At 53.1% G+C, this 27,316-nt stretch overlaps 2 protein-coding genes across 4 annotated transcripts in view; both read left to right on the top strand.

Annotated features, from left to right (window-relative positions):
- camsap2b (calmodulin regulated spectrin-associated protein family, member 2b) overlaps window positions 1-16,596 on the top strand; it is a 28,785-nt gene extending 12,189 nt beyond the window's left edge. Inside the window, exons 3-23 of the mRNA XM_030114174.1 lie at window positions 355-528; window positions 633-719; window positions 4,745-4,883; window positions 5,944-6,083; window positions 7,297-7,387; window positions 7,472-7,573; window positions 8,238-8,307; window positions 8,389-8,670; window positions 8,753-9,470; window positions 10,311-10,457; window positions 10,536-10,767; window positions 10,861-11,059; window positions 11,133-11,689; window positions 11,849-11,916; window positions 13,021-13,157; window positions 13,551-13,765; window positions 13,839-13,938; window positions 14,073-14,138; window positions 14,602-14,717; window positions 14,785-14,903; window positions 14,978-16,596. Coding sequence (XP_029970034.1) covers window positions 355-528; window positions 633-719; window positions 4,745-4,883; window positions 5,944-6,083; window positions 7,297-7,387; window positions 7,472-7,573; window positions 8,238-8,307; window positions 8,389-8,670; window positions 8,753-9,470; window positions 10,311-10,457; window positions 10,536-10,767; window positions 10,861-11,059; window positions 11,133-11,689; window positions 11,849-11,916; window positions 13,021-13,157; window positions 13,551-13,765; window positions 13,839-13,938; window positions 14,073-14,138; window positions 14,602-14,717; window positions 14,785-14,903; window positions 14,978-15,274 — 4,056 coding nt within the window. The 3' untranslated portion in view covers window positions 15,275-16,596. The remainder of the gene's footprint in view (window positions 1-354; window positions 529-632; window positions 720-4,744; window positions 4,884-5,943; window positions 6,084-7,296; window positions 7,388-7,471; window positions 7,574-8,237; window positions 8,308-8,388; window positions 8,671-8,752; window positions 9,471-10,310; window positions 10,458-10,535; window positions 10,768-10,860; window positions 11,060-11,132; window positions 11,690-11,848; window positions 11,917-13,020; window positions 13,158-13,550; window positions 13,766-13,838; window positions 13,939-14,072; window positions 14,139-14,601; window positions 14,718-14,784; window positions 14,904-14,977) is intronic.
- Window positions 16,597-17,764: 1,168 nt separating this feature from the next.
- Window positions 17,765-27,134, top strand: wdr47a (WD repeat domain 47a). 3 transcript variants are annotated; one of them, XM_030114138.1, is made up of 18 exons: window positions 17,765-17,927; window positions 18,749-18,918; window positions 19,083-19,166; window positions 19,247-19,331; window positions 20,462-20,593; window positions 20,686-20,862; window positions 20,943-21,454; window positions 22,072-22,189; window positions 22,720-22,901; window positions 23,922-24,164; window positions 24,247-24,310; window positions 24,440-24,597; window positions 24,676-24,845; window positions 24,919-25,089; window positions 25,158-25,289; window positions 25,371-25,589; window positions 25,753-25,904; window positions 25,986-27,134. In XM_030114138.1, exons 2-17 carry the CDS (start codon window positions 18,761-18,763, stop codon window positions 25,893-25,895), a joined length of 2,748 nt encoding a protein of 915 aa, XP_029969998.1. In that variant the 5' UTR covers window positions 17,765-17,927; window positions 18,749-18,760; the 3' UTR covers window positions 25,896-25,904; window positions 25,986-27,134. The 3 variants fall into 3 exon arrangements, with proteins under 3 accessions (XP_029969998.1, XP_029969999.1, XP_029969996.1); XM_030114139.1 differs by lacking the exon at window positions 25,986-27,134 and having other exon boundaries at window positions 24,679-24,845; window positions 25,753-25,975; XM_030114136.1 differs by lacking the exon at window positions 25,986-27,134 and having other exon boundaries at window positions 17,766-17,927; window positions 25,753-25,975.
- The last annotated feature ends 182 nt before the right edge of the window (window positions 27,135-27,316 follow it).

Raw genomic sequence — 27,316 nt, 5'->3', positions numbered from 1 at the left:
TTGTTTGTTTTTTGTGTAAATTAAAGATGATTCTTTAATTTCATTTCGGAGTCTGATTGCAGTTGTTCTTCAGGAAGCTGCTCTGTGCTGTTTTTCCTTGGACTTCAAACTTTTCCGAGTTTCCCTCTCAGAAAGGCTTTGGCTTCACGACCTCTGAACTCGGTCCGTTCTGGGGTTTCTTCCCTCTTGGCTGAATTTCATTGAACAGATATTCACCCGAGACACTGGTCTCGCCGCTCTTTAACCTCCCAACTCTGTTGGCACTTTGAGAAAACTGAAAACTGAATGAGAATCCTGGTGATTTGAGGTGAAGGTCAGATGCTGACAGCGTGTGACCGGCTGTTTCCTGTGCAGAGCTCCCACCTGGCGCTCATCGACACGCTGATGATGGCCTACACCGTGGAGATGGTGAGCGTGGAGCGCGTCATGTCCTGCATCAACAGGTACGCCTCGGCCGAGCCGTCGCGCTCGGACGCCCAGCAGCTGCCGTACGACACCGAGGACGCCATCACCACCTGGATCAACAAGGTACGGCGAGTTGTGAACACACGGCCCAAACACAACGCTTGACCTGTGAAGTAAACTTTATTCAACTCAGCTGAGTGACGTTCTCTTCTGCTCTTCCCCTGAAGGTGATCGAACATCTGAAGGACATCCTGGTGGAGGAGCAGAAGCTAAGAGAGGCTTCGCTGCTCGACGCAAACTCCACGACACAGAAAGTAGGAACACACACACACAAACACACACAGTGTAAATCAGAGGAACAGATGAGCTCAGTCTCGGTCCAGCTGCGCAGAAATGTTGGCAGAAGTTTCGTCGCTGCTGTGCGAGAGACAGAAATGTGAGGGGGCAGAAAGGGGAGGGGTAGAAAAGAGGAGGGGGCAGAAAGGGGAGGGGTAAAAAAGAGGAGGGGGCAGGAAGAGGAGGGGTAGAAAAGAGGAGGGGGCAGAGAGGGGAGGAGGCACAATGGGAAATGGTGGAAAGAGGAGAAGTGACAGCGGAGGGAAAAGTGGGGAATGGTGACAGACAGCCAGCGTCATCCTGAAGGTTATGTAAGATCAGTCCACTGACACACACACACACACACACACACACACACGCACACACACACACACACGCACACACACACACTGGAAGCCAGTTCTCGCTGCGGAGCGTTAAGCTCATGAAAACAAAAGTTAAACAGAAGTTATTGTGGTTTTATTGTGAATGAAACATTAGATTCAAAGACTGTCTCAAGTACAGTAAACTAAGTTTGTAAGATATTTGACCAATCAGACGAAGATCTACTGGACTCGTTCTGTTGACAGCTGATCACATTTTACTCCTTCTCAAACCTGCTGGCAACAGGAAGTCAGGAGTTTAAAATGAAGGAAACGTTAACAAAGTGAAAACCTGCTGATGGAAGCTGTCCTGAACAAAACAAAGACGCTCATGAGTTCATTTACACTTGGTTAAATCTGGGTTCCTAAAAGAAAGAGCCCTGTTGTTTGAATTTATGAGCATCCTTTTGTTAAGTGTTTGTTTATTGCAAACAAAGATTATCACTGAAAATAACCTAAACACGCTCTGTGAGTGGGATGTGGAAGTTAAAAAAACATTTTTCAAACAGATTACAGCAGTCATGGGGTGTAGGTGTGTGTATTTTTGAGTATTTCCTCATTTTCCACTTAACTGGATCAAGCAAGACAGGAGAAATGTTTTTAATCAATACACACATCAGATAAGAGGCGGAAACGAGCTGGAGATGTGAGAGACTCAGACGTCTGTGTGGTCAGGACTGGACCGGAACCACGGACAGCGTCAGCTGGTGGTCTGGGTTCTGGGTTCTGGGTTCTGGGTCAGGAACCTGCAGCTATGCTAGCAGCCAGTGAGGAAGGAGAGAGATGTCCACATCCTCCACCGTCAGCAGGATTCACTCTTCTGGAAAGACATCGGCGGTGCATCTGGTGCAGGATGTTCAGCCTGAAAGCAGCAGAGCAGAAATGTTTTCTCCTCTTTCACCTCTCTCTTCTCTCACTTCGACAGCCAGGCTAACACGTTAGCCACTTCAGACACGTTCTCCCACCCGTTAGTTTTATCAGCACACGCTTTGTCTTCATCAATTAAAAATTATTTACACCAGTTTTCATCGGAAAAACAATTAATATTCTCTTGATGGATTTGAACCTTTTGTTGGCTCAGGAGGAAATGAATCAGTGAAACAACAGCGAGGCAACATGCATCCTTGCTATAGCTAAACGTTAAAACCCATCCACCCAAAGATTGTTGAGATACTTCAGTCTGTTAGGAAGTCCTCAAGTACTTGGTGGAAATGTTGATCCCAGCATGTGAACTGATGAAGGTGAGAGGCTGAATCAGAGAAAGAGAGATCGCTGCCATCGCTCTGTTAGATCAGTGTCGTAGCTCTGTCGGAGGTCACTGCCGTCGCTCTGTCGGAGGTCACTGCCGTCACTCTGTTAGACGGAACTGCCGTCGTTCTGTTTGGGTTCACTGCCGTCGCTCTGTCGGAGGTCAGTGCCGTCGCTCTGTTAAATCAGTGCTGTTGCTCTGTTAGAGATCGCTGCTGCTGCTCTGTCAGGAGACATGTGACATGACTGAACCACCTCAAACAAAGTGAGGCAGGCTCGGCTGTGAGGAGTAACTGGCTGCTCCATCACGCTCATCCCGCTCTTCACAGAAGTCTATTCAGCACTCGGTGTGTGACGGAGAGATCATCTCACACACACACACTCTTGTGGATGAGCACAACACTGGCCTCAGTGTGGCTCTGCTATTCTGGGCCGCCGTGAAAACCTTTAAGTGAGGTCCTGTGACTGAATCACTGTGGGGATACTGAGCACGTCTGTGCTCTAACAGAGGAAACACAGAGGAAGACGGGCTTCAGAGAGGGCCAGGAGCACGGCTGAAGGAGTTAATTCTCATATATAGTCTGTGAAGGCAGGTTCCACCTGGACAGGTGAGCCGTCCATCACAGAGACACACTTGTCTGAGTTTTAATGCAACATTTATGAGACTCTTTAATTAAATGAAGTATTTTAACATCACTTTGACTGTGAGAATTGCTCAAAATTATCCCTTTTTCAACATTCCTTCAACAATTATACAATAAATAATCTCTCATATCCTGATTTATAGACTATTATAAGTGAGCTTACCAGGAAATAATCTACATCATGAAGAAATGAAAATTTGACTGTTAAATTGGGACATTTAACTGAATGTATTGATGTCTTGCAGATGAAGAATTGAAAAAAATTGCCATGTAACGTGCATTCTGTGTGATTTGTGGTTTAAAAAGGTCCTTTCAGCCTGTGGTGCTGTGAATATTTCCATGCTGTTAGTCTAATGTCCGTCTCGCTCTCTCCTGCTGTCGTCCAATCATCATCCACATCAAGTCTCCTAGCAAATGGTACTGGAGATTAGTACCTGTAAGTTCAGCCTGACCAGGAGCAGCCCAGAGCCGTCCCCCCTCCCCTCGCATGTAGCCTCCAGTCCCTCGTCATTTCACCTCTGACCCCTCAGTCCGACCCTCTCCTTTACATGTGGGAGCGTTTATCACCTGCAAGAATAAAAAAATCAGCTGATTAATTTGTTTTGACACATTTTGACTGTTTGAATCATTTTCACCTCTTTGAAGAAAAAATAAAATAAAATCACAGTAGCAAGAAGGCTGTTACTGATTTATCTCTTTCCTTTATCATTGTTACTGTGTATATATTCTAAGGTTTTAGACAAAGTTTCTTTGGCTGTAAAATACCCGTTTTCTTTTTCTCATTGAATGCGTTTAGTTACAAATTCAAATCTGCACAGTATTTATTCCAGTATTAAGTCTTTTAAAAATCTTTGCTTTCTTCTTTTTGAGTGATTTATTTGTAGTTTTTAGTGTATTTTGGATGTTTGTGCAGGTGAAGTGGAACTAAATGAGGAATTTTATCTTCAAGCTCTTCCCTATCAGGACTCGGTTAACGTCTGCAGGACGACAGCAGAAAAAGAAACTTCCTCTTATTACACTACAAAGAACTTCAAAGGTTTCACAAACAGTTGGTCCTTCCACATTTGTGAAAAATGAATCCAGTAAATTCCATGGGAATCACTTCATTTTTCACATTTTTAAAATATAAAAGAATAAAGTCAAGTCCAGTAACAAACACCAGGTCTGAGATATTCTGCGTCCAGTGAGCCGTTCGTCTGCCGCAGTGGGATTTAATCCCTGCGTTCACTGGATTGAGTCAGACCGGCTGCTGTTAGCTAATCAGTGGTCGAGTCAGATCCAGATCCAAGTTGGTCAAAACTCTGTGTTTCGGCCAAAGTGAGAGTCGCAGCGCTCTGAGGACACGTGCAGAACAGCGGCAGGCAGGAAGCGCCGTCGGTACACCATGTGGAACCGTCAAAGCCTTCATTTTCTGGCATGTGCTGATGAGTTCCTCACTAACTAACCGGTCACTGTGCAAATGAAGAACTAACCAGTCAGAACTAACCGGTGCTCAGTGAGGATCCAGCGTTTGGATTCTTGTGCGGCTGATTGTTTGCATGAAGGATTTAATCTGCATTATTGCAGCAGGATGCTTGAAACTCCTCAGATTAACACCCCTCCTCTCCTAGTGTGTGTGTGTGTGTGTGTGTGTGTGTGTGTGTGTGTGTGTGTGTGTGTGTGTGTGTGTGTGTGTGTGTGTGTGTTACTGCATCCCCCCCCTCCGTGCCTCACGTGTGTGCTGTCTCTGTGCGGTTGCCATGGTTTCAGGCCCGGTACAGGAGGGAGCATCCTCAGAAGAGCGCGCCGTCCCTCCCCCTGGTGGACAACCTGCTGAAGGACAACGCGGACGGCTGCGCCCTGAGCGCCCTGCTGCACTTCTACTGCCCGCAGGCCGTCAGGATGGACGGTGGGTTCAGGCCGCTCCGCCACAGCAGGGCAGTGTGTGCTGTGCCAGTCTCTGGCTCTTTCAGAATAAAGCGCGGCCCTGCCGACGCCGCTGTAACGGCCACAGTTCACACAAAGAGAGGATTGATCGTCTTCTGGCTCAGGCTGCGTCACTGCCTGAATCTCAACTGAAACAAACTCTTGAAATGTGAAGACGTTCACAAATATCATGGAAACGAAAGCATTGCAGTATTTGTTTCAGCTTTCATTTAGCTTCTCTTTATAGCAGATTAAATCAAAATCCTATGAAACACGGAAACGTTGGGTCTGTGGCTCCTGAAGTCATCAGTCACATTTTAACTCTGATTTGAAAATCTGTACCACCTTGATCACACATCTTTTAGTTTATATCAAACAGTGCAGAGTTCAAATGTATTTCCTTCTGTGAATTCATGTTATTTCTAACTATTGTGATTTTTTTAAATGACTTTTTATTTGCACAATCGACTCTGAGAGCCACATATAGAAAGTTCATTGTCCCTGTACTGTTTAGTAACTCTGCAGTTGGAAATACATTTCTAATATAACACTTAATCTAAAATACAATGGAGGAAAAGCACCATTAAGCCCACATGAGGAGCTGCTGAACAGTGGAAACCTCCATCAGAACCAGCCAGAGGTGGAGCAGAGCTGTGATTGGCCATGAGGAGTGTGGGAGGGAGTTTGAATCCGGCTGAGAGCTGAGCGGCTCTGGCGTTTTGAGGGAGAGGCCTCTGGTCCTGCCTGCTGGGCCGGCCCGCCGTAACGTCAGCGCTCAGAAATCCTCCTGACCCATCTGGAAGGAGCTGCAGACCGTTTGAAAACTGGCGGCCTGTTTTCTCTCTGGGAGTTTGAGTGATTCAAATCAGCTGCTGCACACGGCAGCGCGAAAAAGCGGGAAGGGTCGGGGAGCTATTTTTCTTTCAAACATAAACTGAGCCTTATCTCTTCCTGCTCTCTTCCTGCCGGCCTGCGCTGCTACCCCTCCCTGCTGTGTGTGTGTGTGTGTGTGTGTGTGTGTGACCCCTCCCCTGGCTCAGCAGATATCTGCCTGAAGGAGACCATGTCTCTGGCCGACAGTCTGTACAACCTGCAGCTGGTGCAGGACTTCTGCAGGAACAACCTCAACCGCTGCTGCCACTTCAGCCTGGAGGACATGCTCTACGCTCACGCGTCGGTCAAGGTAGGCCGGCCGCCGCCGCCGCGCTGTGGGACAGTCTTCTGATTCACACGTTTTTATTTTATTTTAGGGGAAAGCAGGAGAGCAGGGAGGGAAATGAGGACGTGGTGAAAATGAGTCATGAAAGGAAAAGCTTCATACAAAAAGTGTGCTGCTCCCGAGGAGACTCGCTGTGTGGATGTTAGTGTGTGTACAGTGTAGATGCCCCCCCTGACCCCCCCCCCATCCTCAGACAGAGGGCAGATTCAGCCCTGAGCCATCGCTGCCTGTCGCTGCTCGTCCCTCCTCTTCTCAAAATAACCCCCCAGTCCCCCCTGTCCCCCCAGTCCCCCCAGTCCCCCCAGTCCCGGGGCAGTCCGGCCTCTCTGCTCCTGTGTGTGGGTTAGTGGAGGCTGACAGATGGGTGGTAACGGCTCCAGTGCATATCTGTGCCGTCCAGACAGAGCAGCCCCGGAGCTGTGGCCGGCCAGTCGTATGCCGAGAGCGTGGGCTCCAACATTCACTCTGGAGCCACGGGGCCGGCCGGCCGGCCGGGACTTTCCATTCCTCACCACAACACAGCGCAGGCTTCTCACACTGCTCGCTCTGAGCCCCCTCTGCCACTCTCCGCTTTTCATTCATCACTGTTTAGTGTGTGTGTGTGTGTGTGTGTGTGAGACCTGCAGTGGTTACAGACTGGAAGCCTCCTGAAGGCGTCCGTTGCCTCGCTGCAGACTGTCCCTCAGCTCCAGTGAATCCCTGCAGCAGATGAATTCCTCCTCTGAGGCGTCCTGCGCCTCTCTGTTAGTTTCTGTGGTTTTCCCCTCTGGGGGGCACAGGCTGAGCAGGGGGAGACTTTCCCTGAACGCTCGGTCGCTCCGCCTTTCTTCTTGTTCAAGCAGCAACATGTTGGTTTCCAAATCTAATCCAACCCAAGAAACTCCAATTATGATGTTTTTGAGACATTTTCAGCATTCAATCTGTTGTAAACTCAGTCACGACAAATAAAAATGATCCAAAGTGCTTTTGTGCAGAGTAACATGACAGAGATTACAATTTAAAGCATCTGATTCCACTAAGAGTTTTACTTTGAGTCACATTAGGAAGGATTTTACTAGTCTTGTTTGAGTTGTTTGGAAAAAACATGAAATAAATCAGTCGGTTTATGAAAGTTCAGACGACTTCAGTGACAGCCAGGATGTGTGTGTCAGCCTGACGGGTGTGTGTTCTCCTGCAGAGTAACTACCTGGTGTTCATGGCTGAGCTCTTCTGGTGGTTCGAAGTGGTGAAGCCTTCGTTTGTGCAGCCCAGAGTCTTCGACCCAAACGGTACAGTACGGCCAACACCGGCACCGGGCTCCTGCCGCTCTGAGCCTGAGGTCAGGATTGAACCTCCTGTTTCCCTGTTTCCAGCCTGTGAGCCTGCGTCCTGTAAGAACATGGCTCCGGTGTCCAGTCCAGTCAAACAAAACTATGCAGACAGACCTTCAGTTCAGGAGGACGTCCCAGCTGAGGGTAAAGATTTATGCAGTTCCTCCTTTTATATAACGACTTGTTGTTCAGTCATCTGTCTGTCATTCACATCACTGGAATCTATAACCTATATTGTTTTTTTGTGTGATTACGTTTCCTACTGACATGAAATGACTGAATATTCATCCGTACGGTTCAGGATGATATGATACGACCGAGCACTCTGGAAACCGGCTCACATATTTAAAACTCATATTCTGGGCTCTAGTTCTTACTTTGAAAGTTCAGTTCTTCAGTGAACACTGAGGCTGTTGTGACAGAGGAGCCCCCCCCCCCCCCCCCCCCCCCCCCCCCCCGTGGAGGGTTTACAGACTACAGCAACTTCTTTAAAAGACATTTCTTGATGCAGAAAATGGAGAAATGAACAGAAATGTGAGGAGAGCAGGATGAGTATCTCTGGAAACTCACTTCAGGAACATTCGACCAAACGTTGTGTTTCACTTTTAAAATGAATAAAAAACATGAAAAAGAGAAATAAATGTTTACATGCACACACACGTGTCGCATGTCTGCGTTAGGGATGTAAATATCAATCATAGATGTGATACAGACTCTCAAAGCTTTCTAATCAATGGGCCGTTCTTGCTGGGAGGACGTTCTTCTGTGTGACTTGTCTTGAAGAATGTTTCTTCCTCCTTCCTGACAGGTGTGATGAGGAGATCTACCTCCATGTCGTATGTGGACGGCTGCGCCGGGACGTGGCCCAAAGAGAAACAGTGAGTTCAGAGGCTGAGAACCTCACCAACACACTCCGAGGGGCTTGTTTCTGTCCATCGAACGCTTCCTTCCTCCTGCAGGTCGTCCTCTCGGGGGATATCCTTTGAGATCCCCCTGGATGGAGACCCCACCCTGCCGCCCTGCCAGGCCCCCGCCCTGCGCGGGATGACCCGCTCGGCCAGCAGCGACGGCCTGGGCTTCAGGGTCCACTATGCACCCCGAGGAGGCCTGAAGCGCCACGGCTCCCTCACGGCCGCCGGCGTGAACGGCCAGGGCCGGCACATCCCCGAGGAGGACGAGGACCCGGCCCCCCACAGGCCTCTGGGGAGGAACAACACCTTCTCCCTCAAGAACCAAAGCAGGTAGAGAGGAGGGCTGAGGTCAAAGGTCACATGAGGTCGCGGCCTTCAGAAGTCAGGATGAGCCGGTCGTCTGTGTCTGCAGGTACTCCAACGGAGTCCTCCCAGAGAGCAGCATCTCCGCCCATCACCATGGAAACCACAGCGGCCACAGCAGCCCCTCCACCCCTCCCACCATGGAGGAGGCCCTGAAGATCATCCACGACGCCGAGCGGCCGCACGCCAGCCTGGGCGTGGGCGCCGCCGACAACGGCTTCTTCCTCCACGGCGCCGAGCCCCCGGACCCCCCGGGCGCGGGCGCCCAGGGTCCGGGCGACGCCTCGGACTCGGCCAAGGCGCGGTTCAATGACCACGACCCCAACTCCATGTCCACGGAGGAGGTGGACACCGGCATCCACGTGCGGACCGAGGACATCCAGAGCAACGACGAGGACTCGTCCTCGCTCAGAGACTACTCGGACATGGACCCAGACTGCGAGGCCATGACCCGCTCCTGCCCCCTGCCCGACGGCGACCGCGAGGGGGGGCGCAGAGGGGCGGGCGGCACCGTCCCGGAGGGCCAGAGGGGGGACGGGGGCGAGAGGAGCAGCCCCTGCCCCAGCTCCGCAGCCACCCTGCCCAGATCGCACACGGTGAGCCCCGTCTCGTCCGGAGGGGGGTCCGGACCGGGGGCCGGGGCGGCCGCGGTGCGCATGACCAGCTTCGCAGAGCAGAAGTTCAGGAAGCTGGAGGGACGGAGCAGCGGGGGAACCACCCCAGAGAGCTCGGACCTCAACGTTCCCTACACACACCCGGCGAGGACGGTGAGTGGCGGTTCGGTTTCTCTTCCAGCAGCTTCAGCTCGACAGGTGATGAAGAAGAACCTCTGACACCTGCAGTGCTCTTTCTCTTTCCCCGTGGTGGGGCTTTTAGGCAGTAGGGTCGTTTTAACATGCGTTGTTCCACTTCAGTCTTTTACTCTAAATTTGTGGAGCAGTCACATTTTTAATGTTTTCATAGTAATTCCATGTAGTTCGGACTTTTTCAGTGTCTTCCCTGTGATTATAAAGAGATGTACTTCGTATTGTAGACAGAAAGAGTTAGTGCACCGTATGAATGAAGTGTTATTTTATCTCGTCTCATCAGGACTGACAGTGTTGTGATCAGATAGTTTCAGAGTTTATTCCTCTATAAAGTGGATTTTCTCTAGAACGGCTCCGATTGCATCTCATCCAGTCGACAGTGACAAACCCAGAGAGAAGCTTCACACAGCGCTGCACAGGATTTCACAAATGTTGATCAAAAGATTGACTGAAGGGAGATGGACGATGTTTCCATGGGGTGGGGGTGGGGGGGGGCAAGAGAAAGAACGCTGTTATGAAGAGCTTATTATAGATTAGATTATAATAATAATAATACCTTTAATTTGTAATGCACTTTACATACAGATATCTCAAAGTGCAAATCAGAGTTTATTCGGCTATTCAGCTGCTCTCTTTGTAAAGACTGATTTGTTTTCACACTTTACATCCTGGAATCGAACACGGATCCCCCACACTGGAAGTCAAGACTTGACTCACACAGCAGGGATTATTGATAAAGATGTAAATCTACATGCATCTGTATGAAAAGACTGACATATGCTGTTTTCACCGTGTCTCCAGCTCTCCACACCTCCTCTGCCCATCACTTCACCCTCTCCCGTCACTCCGTCGGGCCGAGACTCGTCCCACCTCCTGTCCTCCGAGATGATTCACCTGAGGATGAAGCTGGAGGAGAAGCGCAGAGCCATCGAAGCCCAGAAGAAGAAGGTCGGCGGGGAAGGTTTCGCGCTGCCGTGGCTTCGACTGCAGGTGTCAACAGGAAGTTTCTCTCTCGTTGTCCCGCAGGTGGAGGCAGCTTTCACTCGCCACCGCCAGAAAATGGGCAGAACGGCGTTTCTCAACGTGGTGAGGAGGAAAGGAGTGACGCCGCCCCTCAGCGCCGCCTCAGGAGGAGGAGAAGCTCCGTCAGCAGAGCCGCTCGCCGCCTCCAGGGAAACCCGGCAGGATAAGATGGAGCGAGCGGAGCGGTGCAAACCGGACGGAGCCGCTCCCAAATCCCCCTGTGAGGACGGAGGAGGTGGGTACCGGGGCGGAGCCGTCCACTACACCACGGTACCGGCCAGAGGTGGAGCAGCGTGAGCAGCCGTGTGTGTGTGTGTGTGTGTTTGAGGTGACGCAGGCGTGGCGCCGGGGGAGGTGGACCTGACGGAGTACACGCGCTCCATCGAGCGGCTGAACACGTCGCTGGGCTTCCTGCAGACGGAGATGCAGCGTTTGGCTCAGCAGCAGGAGAAGATCATGGCCATGAGGGACCAGCAGCAGCAGCAGCAGGCCTGGGTCATCCCGCCTCCGGCTCCGTCCCCACACAGGTGACGTTAGACCCCCGCCCTCAGCCCTCAGTGGAGCTGGCCTCCTCACTGACGTCTGCGTTTCCGCTCTCAGGCAGCTCCGGGAGCTCCGCAGCAGCAGCGTGACGGGCCGGGGGTCCGGCCGGGCCTCGGTGGGATCCCTGTCCCCCATCCTGTCGTCCTCCGGCTCTCCTCGCGCTCCCAACCGCTCCTCCGCCGGCATCAAGCGGCGGCCGGCCTCCTTCCACGCCAGGACGCCCCGAACGCCGCGGCCCAACGACCTGAAGGTCACCCCCTTCAGCCGAATGCTCAACACGCCCACCTCCGTGGACAGCCTGCCCAGACTGAGGCGCTTCACGCTCAGCCAGACCCACAGCAGCTCCTTCGCTTACCTGGGCCAGGACGACGACCCCAAGAGCCAGGACGGCAAGGCCGGCAAGGACAACTCAGACGAGAAGAAGAAGAGTCCCGGCGCCGCTCAGGAGGGGGCGGAGGGGGAGGAGGGGGCCGTCAAGCCGTCCAGGACGTCTGGAGTCGTGTCTCAGCCGCTGGCGGACGTCCAGGGAGCCGCGAGCAGCCGGGCGAAGGCAGAGTCCCAGGACAGGAGGGACCTGGTGGAGGTGCCTCTGTCCAGGCTGAAGCCCCCACAACGCCACGGCACAGGGGCCCAGGCCGGGGGGGCCCAGGCAGCAGGGGCCCAGGCCGGGGGGGCCCAGGCTGGGGGGGCCGAAGCAGCAGGGGCCCAGGCTGGGGGGGCCGAAGCAGCAGGGGCCCAGGCAGCAGGGGCCCAGGCCGGGGGGGCCGAAGCAGTGGAGGTCGAACCTGAAGGCCTGAACTGTGGAGACGAGCAGAAGATGTGCTGCGGATTCTTCTTCAAGGTGAAAATCCCAACTTATTGAAATATTACTGTTAGTGTGAAGTAAACTGACTACTGCAGCTAAATAAGAGCAACAACGCCCTAAATGGAGTGTAAATAATCTGGTGTTGTTATAAAAATCAATTAGGATATGGAACGAGTGGAAATTTACAGTCGCAAAAAAAAGTTACCTCAAGGTGCTCTTATTGTGAAAAAGCGGACTCCTGCAGAGGAGACGGTGGAGAGCACAGCCTGCCGGCTCCACCTGCTCCACCTGCTCCACCCTGATCCCGGAGTGACTTGATGCGGCTCCGTCTGCTGTTGTGGCCGGTTCCTCCTGGCTGAGCTGTGTTCATGTATTGTCTGGGATCACTGCACGGCTCGACGGCTCCGCTCCGCACGTGGTGTCCCAGAATGCACCGGGGTGACGGTCTGCACGCTCCACCACACGCCGGCTTGGTGTGCTGACGATGGGAAGCTACTGAGCTGCGTCGGTGATGCTGTGACTCAAACCGGCTGGGGCGACGGGGATCAGATTAGATTTCAGAATCAGCACTGAATGTACCGCAGTCTTTAGAAACAAAATGTTTTCTAAGTTCAAGTGTTTGATAATGAATTAGAATCATTGATTCGAGCATGCTGCGTTTTACTTCAGCTGAGAAATGCTGAGTTACCAAATCTCCCCTTAGTAACATAACCAGGATCAATGAGGAAAAGTCTCGGAGGAAAACAGTTTCACTCATCTACTCTCCGTGGCGACTTGCTGTGTGACCCGGAGCTCTGAGGGGAACACAAACCACCGAAGAGATATCATAAAGATTGAAACCGATTAAACCATTTCTTGAGAAATGCGAGAAAACATTTCTCTCTGCCATGAAGGAAGCAGGCGCCTGGAATACACCTGAAAACTGTCAAATGAGCTTTAAAAATGGGATGTTGGCTGCTAAACGAGTTTTCTTTGTGCCCAAACATTATTATTCTCCCAAAGTCTTACTAAACTAAAGGTTGAAACAATGAGAACTAATAGATCAAATCATTACTAATGAACCTGTTTTGGATGCTAATGCGCTCCTGTTGACTGGGTTTGACTGCTTGGCCCTCTCACCTGATGCGTCTGTGTTTCCAGGACGACGTGAAGGCGGAGGAGGACATGGCGGCCAAGAAGGCGGCGCTGCTGGAGAAGAGGCTGCGGAGGGAGAAGGAGGCGCAGGACAGGAGGCAGCAGCAGGAGCAGGACCAGGAGCAGAGGAGGGAGGCGGCTCGGTGAGCCACACTGTGGGAAACTTCACTGCCACGGCCATCCTGGAGCACCTTCACAATCAATACGCCACGTGGTCCCGGCAATATCTAAATAAAAGAGTTTTGAATTATTTATTTGGGGTGGAATTAAAATGTGAGCACAAGTTAAAGCTATGAGATGGGTTTAAAATGTCAAACAATGGATGTGTGTGAGGGTTTCAAGCAGTAAAGGCAGAAAGATGTGACTGCTCTGCTGCCCTCTGCAGGTTGGTGCATGCATGGCATCTTAAGTGTTAATACATAGCATGACGAGCATCTTCCTCCTCTGACTGATGCTCTGATGTCCTGTGTGTGTGTGTGTGTCTGTGTGTGTCTGTGTGTGTGTGTGTGTGTGTGTGTGTGTGTGTGTGTGTCCAGGCTGAAAGCAGAGGAGGAGCAGCAGAAGAAGGATGAGGACAAGGCAAGGCGGGAATACATCAAGCATGAGTACCTGCGGAGGAAGCAGCTCAAGCTGATGGAGGACATGGACGAGGTGATCAAGCCCCGGTCGGGGAGCCTCAAGAAGAAGCCCAGGCCCAAGTCCATCCACAGGGACGTGGTGGAGTCGCCCACGCCTCCCGCGAGAGCGGCAGGTGAGCGACGCCCCGACGGGAAGGGGTGGGGTGGTGCGTGACCCACGCTGACCTCTGCTGACCTCTGCCGCAGGGGTCCGTCCTCGAGGCTTCTCTGTGTCCAGCGTGTCTCTGGCGTCTCTCAGTCTGGCTGACAATGACAGAGACCAGCCGGATAACAGGAAGAACTACAGGTAGGAGCCAGTCTGGGTCTGTTTCCGCGCTCTGGCTCTCCTCTCAGGAGCAGCCGGGTTTTCCCTCACGCCTACTGCCTGATTCTCTTTGATCCCTCTCTTCTCTTCCCTCTCACTTTGCATGCGTCCCTCAGAGGCAACAGACTAGCTTCTGCCAATGCCCCGTTTTATTTAAACTCTCCCAAAGACAGAAAGGGAAGGTTAGTAGCCCTGCAGACGGCGCTCCTCCTACAGCTGTGAGTGTGTGTAACCTCATGTCGCTGGATTCAGGTGAATGTGTTGAAGACTCGGCCGTGCGGCTCAGCTCCTCCCGCCGCCCGTCTCCTCCAGCATTGCTCTCGGCCCGTCGCTGCTGCTTCTCTCTCTCTGTCTGCCGCTCCAGCTCCTCTCGCTGTCCGTGAAGATGCTGCTTTGCTTTTGCTTTTGCTTTTGCTTGGCTGAACACGGCTTTTGCGAGCCGCCCCGCCGGGTGTCGCCCGGCCGCGGCTGCCTGACGCGATGCGAGACAACAGGCAGGGCTGGGAGAGAAGTGTGTCACCGGGTCTGACCTTGTTCTCTCCACATCTCTCTGTGTGTGTGCACGTCTGTACGGTGGCCTGGTGGATCTGCTCGTCCTTCTTCTGTCTCCGTGTGGTTTGTCATTTTTTGTGTGACGGTCCGCAGGCCCGATTCAGCAGAGGGGTTCTCCTCCTGCCCGTCGGCGTGCAGCCGGAACGGAGAGAAGGACTGGGAGAATGAGTCCACCACCTCCTCCACCCCCTCCAACACTGAATACACCGGTAAGGAACTTCATGTGAACACAATGCAGAACGAGACTCTTCAGGTAACCACTGGTTTCCCCCTCAGGACCCAAACTCTACAAGGAGCCCAGCGCCAAGTCCAACAAGCACATCATCCAGAACGCCCTGGCGCACTGCTGCCTGGCCGGCAAGGTCAACGAAGGGCAGAAGAACAAGATCCTGGATGTATGCTTCCTGTCTGCACGTGTCTGTGTTACAGAGCGCTTGCTGCAGTGACTGACGTTCTCGCTGTGTTGCAGGAAATGGAGAAATCCGAAGCCAATAACTTCCTGGTGTTGTTCCGGGACGCCGGATGCCAGTTCAGGTCCGTTTACACCTACTGCCCCGAAACGGAGGAGATCACCAAGCTGGCGGGCATCGGCCCCAAGAGCATCACGGCCAAGATGATCGAAGCCCTGTACAAGTACAACTCGGACAGGAAGCAGTTCAGCCAGATCCCGGCCAAAACCATGTCGGCCAGCGTGGACGCCATCACCATCGCCAGCCACCTGTGGCAGGCCAAGAAGCAAGGCACGCCCAAGAAGCACGCCAAGTAGGGCCGGAGGGACGGGTATCCACCTGAAAGACCTCTTTCACTGAAACCCCACAGTTCACAGTCACAACTGGAATGTAGAACACAGACGAGCCTCACAGACGGAGGACCTCCGTCAGCATGTGTCCACCTTCTCATGTGCCAAAAAAAAAAAATAGAGAACGAGCAGAAGAGACAAGGCGGACGTTGGCCTTACCGAGCTGAAGCACTGAATGTCACGCCTCTGAGGCACCCTGGTTTCGTGTGTGGCCTTATGCTTGTTAAGTGTCATGTGACGCGCCGCGAGTGTTCGTCCTGTCGGCGGTGTCACAGGTGGGGGGGGCGTCACCCCGCCCCCCTGGAGGAGCATCGTGCTGCTATTCAGGCATGTGTCTCTGTTGTTTTTTACACATGACTGAAACACTTAAAGGTCGTGATGTGTGTGTGCGTGTGTGTGTGTGTGTGTGTGTGTGTGTGTGTGTACAGTGAAGTGCCAATAAGAGTGAGGAAAATACCTCGGCTGGCGACTGCGATTAGTTTCCAGATGTTAGAAAGGACCGGACCACCAGCGGTTCTGGAAAGCAGCTGCAGTCCACTCTTAATTTATTTCCTTTTGATAATGCAGTTGAAGGTATTTTAACGAGCGTCTGAGGTTTTATTCCGTAACCTGCTTCACGTACAGAAGTTCAATGTGTTTGTGCATAGGAGCAGTTCCAGTCCACACAGCTTCTATAATTTATCTGCTCGGTGTTTTGTCCCTCAGAGCCTTTTCTTGTGTGATCGCCGGACAGAATGACTGATGAAGACGATGGCGAGTGTTTGACTGGATGAGTCGTCCCACACTGTGCCGTCAGTGAACTAGTCACCATTAGAGCTAACAAACACTCAAGAAGTCACTTTAACGTGGATGTTGTCTTGAAGATGTAAATAAAGCGAGCTGAGCTGTGACGGCGCCTCGAGACGCCGTCCGTCCGTCCGCCCGTCCGCTGTCGTCTGGTCCGAGAGGTTCCCTCTTCAAGCTTCTCACTCTCACACAGCCGCCACCTCCGTTTCCTCCATGTATTGATTCAGTATGCGTTCACACTGTACAGATATATTTTGGCATATAGAAGTATTTTTTGTAACAACATTTACCGGTTGAAGGTGTGTACTGATGAAGGAGTGTGTCCAGGAGCTGAACTGACTTCACCCAGGAAGTGTCCTGAGATAATCAGAGCAACTCTCTCCAACTGTCAGTTCAGTTTCCTTTCACTTAACAAAGTCTGATCAAGTGTTTATTGATTTCTGATGTTTTGTTTTTTTAATTCATTCATTTGAGCTTTATTAAAATGCCAGCTATCAACATTACGTGTGTGTTCTGTCTTTACTTTCTCAGAGGAAGTTACTGTTTTAGAGTCGACTTTATGCAGAGCCTGTTAGTAAATCTCCTGACGGCCGCCAGACGGACATGTTGACTCAACAGTCACATCTGGAGACATGAGAAGAAGGTAAAATCCCCACAGCGCCGGGAGGCCCACGAGCAAACCGCCACTGCAGACCTGAACTGGCTCCTGTGACCAAACCACTGAAAACCTGATCCTGATGGATCACTGTGGCGTAGCTCTGGTACTACAGGTGGATGACTGTATGTACAAGTGTATATTTGCTGTAAATACTTTTTAATGTATATTGTAATCGCAGTTGTACGTAACATTTACCTATTCATTTTAAGTCTGGGCTATTTGACATTTTAACATTTTTTTATGGATTAGGTTCTAAACTGTGGAGCAGCTTAACAGAAGCCTCCTTTCTATATGAACGTGATTAGCTCTGCGTAGGCTGGGTGGAGGCTCTGCCTCCTGGGTGGAGGATGGTTGGAGGCTTTTTGCAGGCGATCTGTAAGCTGGGTGGGGGCTCTCGCTGCATGCGGGGACAAGGCTTTCAGCAGGCTGGTTGGAGGCCCTCTCTGCATTTTGGGTGGAGACTTGGTGAGTGCTGGGAGGAGGCCCCCTTCATCCTTGGTGGAGTCTCTGCATGCTGCATGGAGGCTTTGTACACGGTGGGTGGAGGTTTTCTATACATGATGGGTGGAGGTTCTCTGCAGGCTGGTTGCAGGCTCTCTTTGCATGCTGGCTGGAGGTTCTCTCTGCATGTTGGGTGGAGGTTTTCTACAGGCTGGGTGGAGGCTGTCTGTATGCTAGGCGTGGTTCTCTATACAGGTTGGGTGGAGGCTCTCTGTGCAGAGTGGTTTGAGGTTTTCTGCAGACTGGGTGGATGCTGCCTGTGCATGCTTTTTGGAGGCTCTCTCTGCATGTTGGGTTGAAGTTTTCTGCAGGTTGGGTGGAGGTTCTCTCTGCAGGCTGGGTGGAGGTTTTCTGCAGGCTGGGTGGAGGCTGTCTCTGCAGGCTGGGTGGAGGTTTTCTGCAGGCTGGGTGGAGGCTGTCTCTGCAGGCTGGGTGGAGGTTTTCTGCAGGCTGGGTGGAGGCTGTCTCTGCAGGCTGGGTGGAGGCGTTGCCCCTGCAGACCGCAGCACAAACATCCACAGAGCAGGAGGAGGAGGAGGAGGAGGAGGAGGAGGGACATCCAGGCAGGACGAGCGGCGCTCACAACACCGAGCAGCAGCGTCGTGACAGCCCGTGTGAAGCTACCGGAGACAGCCGGGGACCGCGGTCCGTCCAGCCCATGTGTTAGCGGAGCAGGTGAGCCTGCGGGGCGGCCTGGAGCCCGGGCCGGGCCGGGCCGGGCCGGGGAGAGGAGGCTGGCACCCCGCCCTGCGGCTAGCGGCTGTCCTCCCCGGCCCTGCTAGCTGGAGACCCGGGAGTGTGTTGGGAGGCAGGTCGGGTTTCTGGAGGTTTCTCGGGCCGGCGGAGGGCGGCGGAGGGCGGCGGAGGGCGGTGTAACCCGGTGCTCCTCGCGGCTCCTGTCGGCTCCGCGCGGGGCGAAGCGGCGCATTAAGCCTCTTACGAGGCTCCGTTATTAGGTAGCTTCTGCTAGCTTAGCACGGAGCTGCGCGGCTCCGCTCTCCCTCTTTAAATCCCAACACTCACTCTGATTAGCTCCTTTAACAGCAGCAGCCCCTGTTTGGTTGTTTATTCCCTCCGAGCGGACAGGTGGGCTCAGCCTGTCGCCTCTAGTCTGCCAACATGTGGAGGATTATAATCTGATGCACATGTTTCCTCTCAGATTACCGCCGTTTCTCCTCTGGAGCGTCCACAACAGATTAAACTGATCCCCACGGAGTCTGGCAGTCTTACTTCAAATTAGTCATTTTCACTGCAGGACCTGTAAATCCCAGGGCTCCGGGCACAGACCTGTCAAAGCCCCCCCCCCCCCTCCCCCCCCCCCCTGCTAGTGTTATGTCTTTATTGATAATTCTGGAGATCATTGTATTCATTTAAGGATTCTGTGTCTGGTTTATTGTTGTCATTTTGCTTGTATTTGGATTAAATGGAAAACGCTGTATTGATCGCGGAGGTGAACTCCTTGGCGGGTTAAAGCGGACTGACGTTGTCGCCGACAGGCCGTCGTCACCATGACAGCGGAGGAGACCATCAACGTGAAGGAGGTGGAGATCATCAAGGTCATCCTGGACTTCCTCAACTCCAGGAAGTTACACATCAGCATGCTGGCTCTGGAGAAGGAGAGCGGCGTCATCAACGGACTGTATTCAGACGACATGCTGTTCCTCAGGTAAAACACACTGGTCCCTCTGTGTGTCCGCTCCCCCACCCCACAGGGAGTGTGTGTTGTGTGTGAGTTTAGCTTTCAGGGCCAGTCAAACGAAGCATTTTATCAGGGAAACCTCCACAAACAGGGTTGAAATGTGTGAAGGGTTTCTCCTGTCCTGGTTGCAGGCAGCTGGTCCTGGACGGCCAGTGGGACGAGGTCCTGCAGTTCATCCAGCCTTTAGAGTGCATGGACAAGTTTGACAGAAAGAGGTGTGTGTGTGTTTTTTATTGTCGTTGATCGGTACAGTGACTCTTTGCAGCGTCTTCACAGCTGATTATCCTGCATTCAGGTTTCGCTACATCGTCCTGAAGCAGAAGTTTCTGGAAGCGTTGTGTGTGAATAACGCCATGTCTGCAGAGGACGAGCCTCAGCAGGTGAGTCTGAGCGCTGGAACAAACCCGAGGGATCTAAACGGCGCTGCCCGTTCAGCGTTGAGCCGTGGCTGTTGGCAGCGCCGCGGTGAAGGCGGATTTATCTGGATTAAGCAGTTGATGTGTCCCTTCGATGGCGTGAGATTGATTGTTGTTGTGGACACACCGCTTCAAAAGAAAGACGCCTTCTCATGTGGCGTTGCTCCGTGTTGCCCAACACACACTCGCTGACTGAGCGATTCTCTCACACACACCTGCGAACATGAAGCGGGGATGGATGGAGGAGTGAGAACAGCAGTGAACAGTGCTGCTCACAGAAGAGTTCTTGCCTTCAGCTTCTTCAGCTGCTGATTTCATGTCCGTTCATCCTGCTCTCCTGGTTTACTTCGTATCCACACGCCTGCAGGCAGCTCCGAATCAGCAAATGACTTGAAATGCTCCTGGTTGTCGACCTTCTCTGCACAAGTTAATGATCAAAACCCAGAACCTTCCAAATGAGAAAAGCATCAGGCAGCTCTAAATTCGAGAAACATCAGAACGGGAAAGTAAACTTAAATCTTCATTCGTTTAACCTTTTTATTTTTTCCTGTTGTTCAGGAATTGACACCGTGTTCATCTGTTTCCGCTCTTCAAATGATTGTGAGACTGTTCCAGAGTGACCGTTCCTATTAGCTGGATTAGCTGGGCGTCTCTGGCCCTCTGTGCTCGCCGTGGTTAGTGTGTTTCGCTGGTTGGAGGGGATTTAGGAGGGATGCATGAACTGAACAAAAATAAATAAATAAATCAGTTTTATTTATTTGACTGAAACTGAAATGTTAAAAAAAATGTCCCATATCAGGTTTTCCTGTCTCCGATGCGAGAAGCAGTACAGCTGTCATATTTGTGGAATAAACAGAAAGCACCTCTGGGAGATTAATGTTCCGTAATTATTGCAGCCTGACAGACTCCAGAAAAACTTTTCGCCACATGTTGATTTTTTCAAATTGCTCCTGTTATTATGGCCGCTGGGGCTTTTGAAGAATTGATTGTGCTGCTCTGGCGTAGTGCAGCCTGGTCCGGGACCCGGGAGCGCGCTGGACTATTTGTCCTTCCCGGTTGTGTTTGCAGCTGAACGTGTTTTCTCTGTGTTTCAGCTGGAGTTCACCATGCAGGAAGCAGTCAAGTGTCTCCATGCGCTGGAGGAGTTCTGCCCCTCCAAAGACGACTACAGCAAGCTGTGCCTGCTGCTGACGCTGCCTCGCCTCACAAACCACGCCGAGTTCAAGGTGAGCCCTCGTCCAGTTAAATCCACGGCCTCCCAGCTTGAGCTCAGAGTCTTGACCTCCTGCCGCTCGGTGTTGCTGTCGGCGTCCCTCAGGACTGGAACCCCAGCACGGCCCGGGTGCAGTGCTTCGAGGAGGCCTGCACCATGGTGGCGGAGTTCATCCCTGCGGACAGGAAGCTGAGCGAGGCGGGATTCAAGGCCAGCGGGGACCGGCTCTTCCAGCTGCTGCTCAAAGGCGTCCTGTACGAGTGCTGCGTGGAGTTCTGCCAGGTGGGGGCGGCGGCGGCGCCACGCTGGGACGGCGAAGCGGGGGACGGCGTTTAAAGGCCCGTGCTGTTGTCTGTGTGCAGAGCAAAGCGACGGGGGAGGAGATCACGGAGGGGGAGGTGCTCCTGGGGGTGGACATGCTGTGCGGGAACGGCTGTGACGACCTGGACCTGTCGCTGCTGTCCTGGATGCAGAACCTCGGGCACAACGTCTTCTCCTGCGCCTTCGAGCAGAAGCAGCTCAACATCCACGTGGACCGCCTGGTGAAGCCCGCCAAGGCCGGCTACTCCGACCTGCTCACGCCGCTCATCAGCAAGCTGTCGCCCTACCCCTCCTCGCCGCTGCGGCGCCCGCAGTCCGCCGACACCTACATGTCGCGCTCCCTGAACCCGGCGCTGGACGGCCTGTCCTACGGCCTGTCCGGCCAGGAGAAGAGGGCGAGCGGCGGGGAGGCGGCGCCGGGGAAGGGGGTGTCGCCCATGTCCCACTCCTTCGCCAACTTCCATTACCCCGGCCAGGGGGGGCAGGGCCTGAACCGCAGCCTGATGATGGAGAGCTCCGACTGCCACAGCATCTTCGAGGAGTCTCCAGAAACGTAAGACAGAATTCTTCCACGTTAAGACACCAGGTCAGGTTTAAATCATGATGAAGGGTCAAAGACGGACGTGCTGTTAGACTGAAGCTCGTTTTTCTTTTGAAAGTGAGGCTTGTTCAGAATTCGATCAGCATTGTGACGTAGTGACGTTCTGCGACGGTGGAAACATGAACGGATGGGTTCCTCCTCCTCCAGTCTGGTTTCAGTCTGATCGAAATGTTTACATGATGAGGTCTGAACTGGATTCCTTCTGCTCGATGGGAGCTGCTCGTGTTTTAAACGTCAGATGAACAGATGAACGGATCTGTTGTCGTGGACCTTCTGGAACCTTCACAGCAGCATTGGCTGTGTCAGAGGATTCAGTTGGATTTTTAGCGTCTGTGAACAAACTGAACCTTGTTTTACACTCAGAGCATCAAAAGCTGCAGTACTGCTGTACCTCAGCTGTCCGCCGCGTTCTGGTCTCAGACTTTACCCTGCAGTCCACCCAGGTCCGGTTCAGCCGGTCCACACCTGTGTGGACATCCTCACGTGTGTGTCCAGTGAAGGTTCTCATAAAGCTGTGGTGTGTGTTCTGATCCTGGTCCTGATGGAGCTGTGATGTGGTCCCTGTCCAGGTCCAGGACCGACACCCCTGTGGAGAAGATGCTGGGCTCGGCCGGAGCTCAGAACGCTCGACCGGCCTCCGCCCCGGGAGAAGAAGCTCCGACAGCCGGCTCCACCGACAGGAACGAGGTGAGCGCCGTCCTCCTCCGTCACATCTTCGCTCGCTACACCTGCCAGACCTCACACTGACTGAACCCCACCGGGATCAGGGGGCTTCTGACTCTGACTGATCTCCAGCCCCACCCCCATAACGCTCATCGTTATCACTGCCTGAGGATCCAGTCTGTGCTGTGATTTTATTCAGTGAACCGACAGTTATTTGCTTTATGACGTTTTCTCTCTACTGGGAGTGAACTCTTCCTGAAACTTGTTCATGAAGAGACGTCTCCCTCAGTGGAACTCGCTCTGTGGGCCGGCCGTCCTGTTTTCAGTGTCATGAGATATTTCGACACAGCTGAACTGTGAACATCTGACCGAGTCGCGTCTGAACCGTATTTTTAGAGTCGGCGTGACTCGGTCATCCAGAGGTGTCGTTATTTCTGGTGGAGTCAGAATATCGCTGAGCCGATAATGAAGGAGGAGCAGAGTGGCTCACAGCTCCGTGACTCCAGGAAACGCTCTCTGCCAGCCTGCTGAAGTCTCGTCTGTTGGGTCTGCAGCTTCGCGACTCCACGGAGAAGTACGAGGAGTTCTACCGCCAGCGGCTGCGCGTGCAGCAGCACCTGGAGCAGAAGCAGCAGCAGCGGCAGATGTACCAGCAGATGCTGCTGGAGGGCGGCGTCCAGCAGGAGCCGCCGCCCAACGACATGCAGCACAGCCTCACCGAGAAGTTCCTCAACAGGTACGCACAGGAACACGGAACGGGTCCGCTGGAACCCGCTTCCCATCAGCCACCTCTCCATGAGCTTCTGTCAGGGTCCGCAGACAGAGAACCAAACAGGAATCTGACCTTTTCACATTTTGTGGTCACTGCTTTAGAAAGCCTGTGGATCTGCATGTGTGATTCCAGCAGCGTGACTCAGACCTGAACTGCTGTCAAAGTTTGATCCCTTTTTACAAAGTCATCAAATCCAGACTGAAATCTGGACGAACCAAGACCCGAGGATCCATAAGGATCAGTTTACCAGTTTCAGACGAAGACTTTAGAATAATTTCCCATCGTTTCCGCAGTGACCTTCGTCCCCAGTGACAGTGAGACAAAAGAGAGCCGGACCTGGTGTGTGTCCCTATTTATCTACCCCTGAGCTGTAACGTGTATACACTGATAATAAAGGTGGATTTCTGCTGGATTAGCAGCGCCTGTTATCTGTAAACTTTCAGCCCGGTGGCTTATCGGCGTGGCAGGTGAAGAGGAGAGGAGAGCAGTGGACGTTGGATGAATTCTTCATGTTACTAAAATAAGAAGCTGCTTCATGAAGTGTCTGTTATCAGAGGTTCAGCTCCCACCGTCACTGATCTGCCTGAAGGAACCTGCTTCATTATTCCCAAACAATAGAGCCGCAGCTGCTGTCAGGGAAGGTGGAGTGTCCCATGTGCCCCCCACCCTTCACGCCCCCCTCCCCCCTCCCCCCTCGCCATCTGCTTTAATCGTCTCGCCACATGATGGGACCTTCAGGTTGGCGGCGCAGGGACATGCTGCCTGATTATATATGAGACAGAAGAAGAGGTGATGTTAGGAGAGAGCAGGACAAAGAGACGGAGGACCCCCCCCCCCCCCCTTCCCCCCCCCCCACTGGGTCTCTACATTATTCACTAGGAGCCGTGCATAATGACGTCTTCACAGCTCTCTTTCGTCCTCTTTTCTTCAGAGAGTTCACCTGACAAAGTGAAATGTTTGAGGGATTGTGGCGTCTGTGTCCAGGTCCATCCAGAAGCTGGAGGAGCTCAACGTGGGGATGGAGAACCTGGGCGAGGAGGTGAAATCTCTGGCCCAGCAGTGCAATGGGAACCCGCCCGCCTCCGAGGACAACAACAACCCCCCCTCCGTCACCCCGGAGCAGAACCGCACCCAGGGGGGAGGGCTGGTGTGCAGCACGCCGCAGCGCACGGCGGGGGGCCGCGCGGTGGTGCCGCCACCAAACGAGTCCCCCGTGGTTTCCCTGAGGTGACGCCGGTTCCTGCCGCCGCCCCTGCACGCCACCTGACCCCCACCGGCTGACCACGCTGACACTGTTGTGTGTTCACAGCGGACAGAAACCCAAAGGAGGGCAGCAGGCCGACTCGCCGGGCTCCCTGACACGGAGCAAAGAGGTGAAGACGCGTCTGTCTGTCGTTCAGCGACGAGCTGCCTGCCGAGACATGGCGGCGGTCTCCACGTCAGAAACGGGAGCTCAGAGGGAGACTACGCTGCTCTCCTCACCTGATCTGTGTTTGTTTCAGGGCGATAAAGCGAAAAGCCTGTTTGTCCCGGTGCACTCTCTGGAGGACACCCAGGCCGTCCGGGCCGTGGCCTTTCACCCCTCGGGGAGTCTGTACGCCGTGGGATCCAACTCCAAAACGCTGCGCGTGTGCGCCTATCCCGACAGCCTGGACACCAGGTAACGGCCGGGGTTTAATCCTCAGTGTTCTGATGGGGACTGACCGGACTCCTAAACGCTCATGACTCCTGGCTTCAGCAGCTCCGGGCCGCTGAAGCAGCCGGTGGTTCGCTTCAAGAGGAACAAACACCACAAAGGCTCCATCTACTGCGTGGCGTGGAGCCACTGCGGCCAGCTGCTGGCCACCGGCTCCAACGACAAGTACGTCAAGGTCCTGCCCTTCAGCGCCGAGACCTGCAACGCCACCGGTGAGACGTCCGGCCGGGAGACGCCGTGTCGGCCCGCCGCCGCCGTCCTCACTCCCGTCTGTCTGCCCTCAAGGCCCCGACCTGGAGTTCAGCATGCACGACGGGACCATCCGGGACCTGGCCTTCATGGAGGGCCCCGAGAGCGGAGGAGCCATCCTGATCAGCGCCGGCGCCGGAGACTGCAACATCTACACCACGGACTGCCAGAGGGGGCAGGGGCTGCACGCCCTGAGCGGACACACAGGTAGGGGGGACGGCGGGACCGGGACCGGGACCGGATGGAGCAGGACTGCAGCTGTGTCCTCTCTCCAGGTCACATCCTGTCTCTGTACACGTGGGGCGGCTGGATGATCGCGTCCGGCTCTCAGGACAAGACGGTGCGTTTCTGGGACCTCAGAGTGCCCAGCTGTGTGCGGGTGGTGGGGACGGCCTTCCACGGCTCAGGTACGCCCCGCCTGTCCCCTCACGTGGAGGTCAGAGGTCACGCACAGCCGCTTTGACCTTCCCTCATGCTTCCCGACTCAGGCAGCCCCGTGGCGTCGGTGGCGGTGGACCCGAGCGGCCGTCTCCTAGCAACGGGGCAGGAGGACAGCGCGTGCATGCTGTACGACATCCGGGGCGGCCGCATCGTTCAGGTGTACCGGCCGCACGGCAGCGACGTGCGCAGCGTGCGCTTCTCCCCCGGAGCGCACTACCTGCTCACCGGCTCCTACGACACCAAGGTCATGGTCAGCAACCTGCAAGGTACCGCGCTCTGCCGCGGGGCGGGGGACGCTGTGGGCCTGTGTGTGTGTGTGTGTGTGTGTGTGTGTGTGTGTGTGAGAGAGAGAGAGAGGACTTCACTTTTAGTAACCCTTCTCGTAAATTAAAAAAAAAAAAACCAACCTACCGATCTGTGTCTCTGCAGGTGACCTGACCAAACCGTTGCCCCAGACTGTGGTCGGAGAGCACGGAGACAAAGTGATCCAGTGTCGATGGCACACACACGACCTGTCCTTCCTCTCATCGTCTGCCGACCGCACTGTCACACTGTGGACGCACAACCCCTAACACACACACGCACACAAAAACACACACTACCAAAATGTGTGAAGACAGATATCCCGCTATTTAAAAAAAAATAAATAAATAAACATTAATACACACACACACACACACACACACACACACACACACACACACACACACACACACACACACACACACACAGCCTTTACAAACTCACCGTCCGGTGAATATAAAGCTTGGAAACATTAGAAGCACATGTGTTGCATGTTCCCCTCTCATTTCTCATCCCGAGATGTGAAGCTTCAGGATCGCTCATCAATATTTATACTGCTCTCTCACACACACACACATGGACATACACATACACACACCCACACAAACAAAGAGGCAGACATACACAAAAGTAGAGTGTAAACACAGACATACACAGAGAGGCACACACACACAGCGCGGTGAGTTGCTGCATGTCCTGTGTAACGAGGAGCTGCTGATCGAGGACTGCTTTGTTCATGATGGTGCCTTCCTTTAGTTCTCATTTTCAATTACTAAAAATGTTAAAGTTTGAAAAAAAAAGAGATCCTTTGTCCAGGCCAGATTGAGTTGAATCTAACATTCCAGGGTTTTATTTTGCATATCATTGGACTCCCGCTGGTGTAACGCTGCTACTGTACAGGAGAAGCCCCGCCCCCTCCCGGTGTGTCGCAGTCGGCCCCTCCCTGCAGGAGGCTGAATCCGTGGAGCCGTTCTCTTGCTTCCTGTGGGGTGATGTCTGTATTACTGTACCGCTGCATCGTGTGCCCTCGTCTCTCCGTGTGGGATCAGTGTGTTGGGAGGATTGTTACAAAGGGAACCTGGAGGCGTGGCCTCTGGCTCTGCTGCAGCGACCACCTGTCTCCAGGAGGTGGCGCTCTTCAAACCCCTGGAGAGAGAATCACTGACAGCTGTGGCTTATATTTATTGAACAGTGTTCTGAGGCATATGCAGACTTTTCTTTACTTCTCCAGGCGCACTTTGTCTTTTTAACATCGCTGTTTATATTAATTTACTGACGCAGATGCATATTTAAGTTTTTATCGGTAATGTATAGTATATATTGTTTTAACAGAAAAAGCCAAACTAATGGATGTATTTATTTCACTTGTGTTCATGTGTGTACAGGTGTTGGTTCTGAAATGCTAGTGGCTCTCGTATTAGGCCTTTTTAATTCTCCGGTCTAAAAGTGACTTTAAATTAGTTCAAGCTAACTTAACTTTTGATTTCTGGTACGTTCAATAAAGTGTCTTTTACACAAATCAGTCTCTGCCTCGATCAATCCAGCACCGGTTTATCCATCTCATGGTCCTGTGGATGGACGCCGGTGACATAAATCTCAGTTAGGAAGTCGTTTTAATACTTTCACAGACAGCAGGCCCTCCGATTCAGCAGTGCTAACCACTACCCCACCGTGCCTCAGCCCCATTAAA

The sequence above is a fragment of the Salarias fasciatus genome, chromosome 18 (genome assembly GCF_902148845.1).
Source record: "Salarias fasciatus chromosome 18, fSalaFa1.1, whole genome shotgun sequence".
In the NCBI taxonomy this organism is placed as follows: Eukaryota; Metazoa; Chordata; class Actinopteri; order Blenniiformes; family Blenniidae; genus Salarias; species Salarias fasciatus.
The sequence above is the reverse complement of the archived record's forward strand: the minus strand, read 5'-3'. Positions and strand labels throughout refer to the sequence as shown.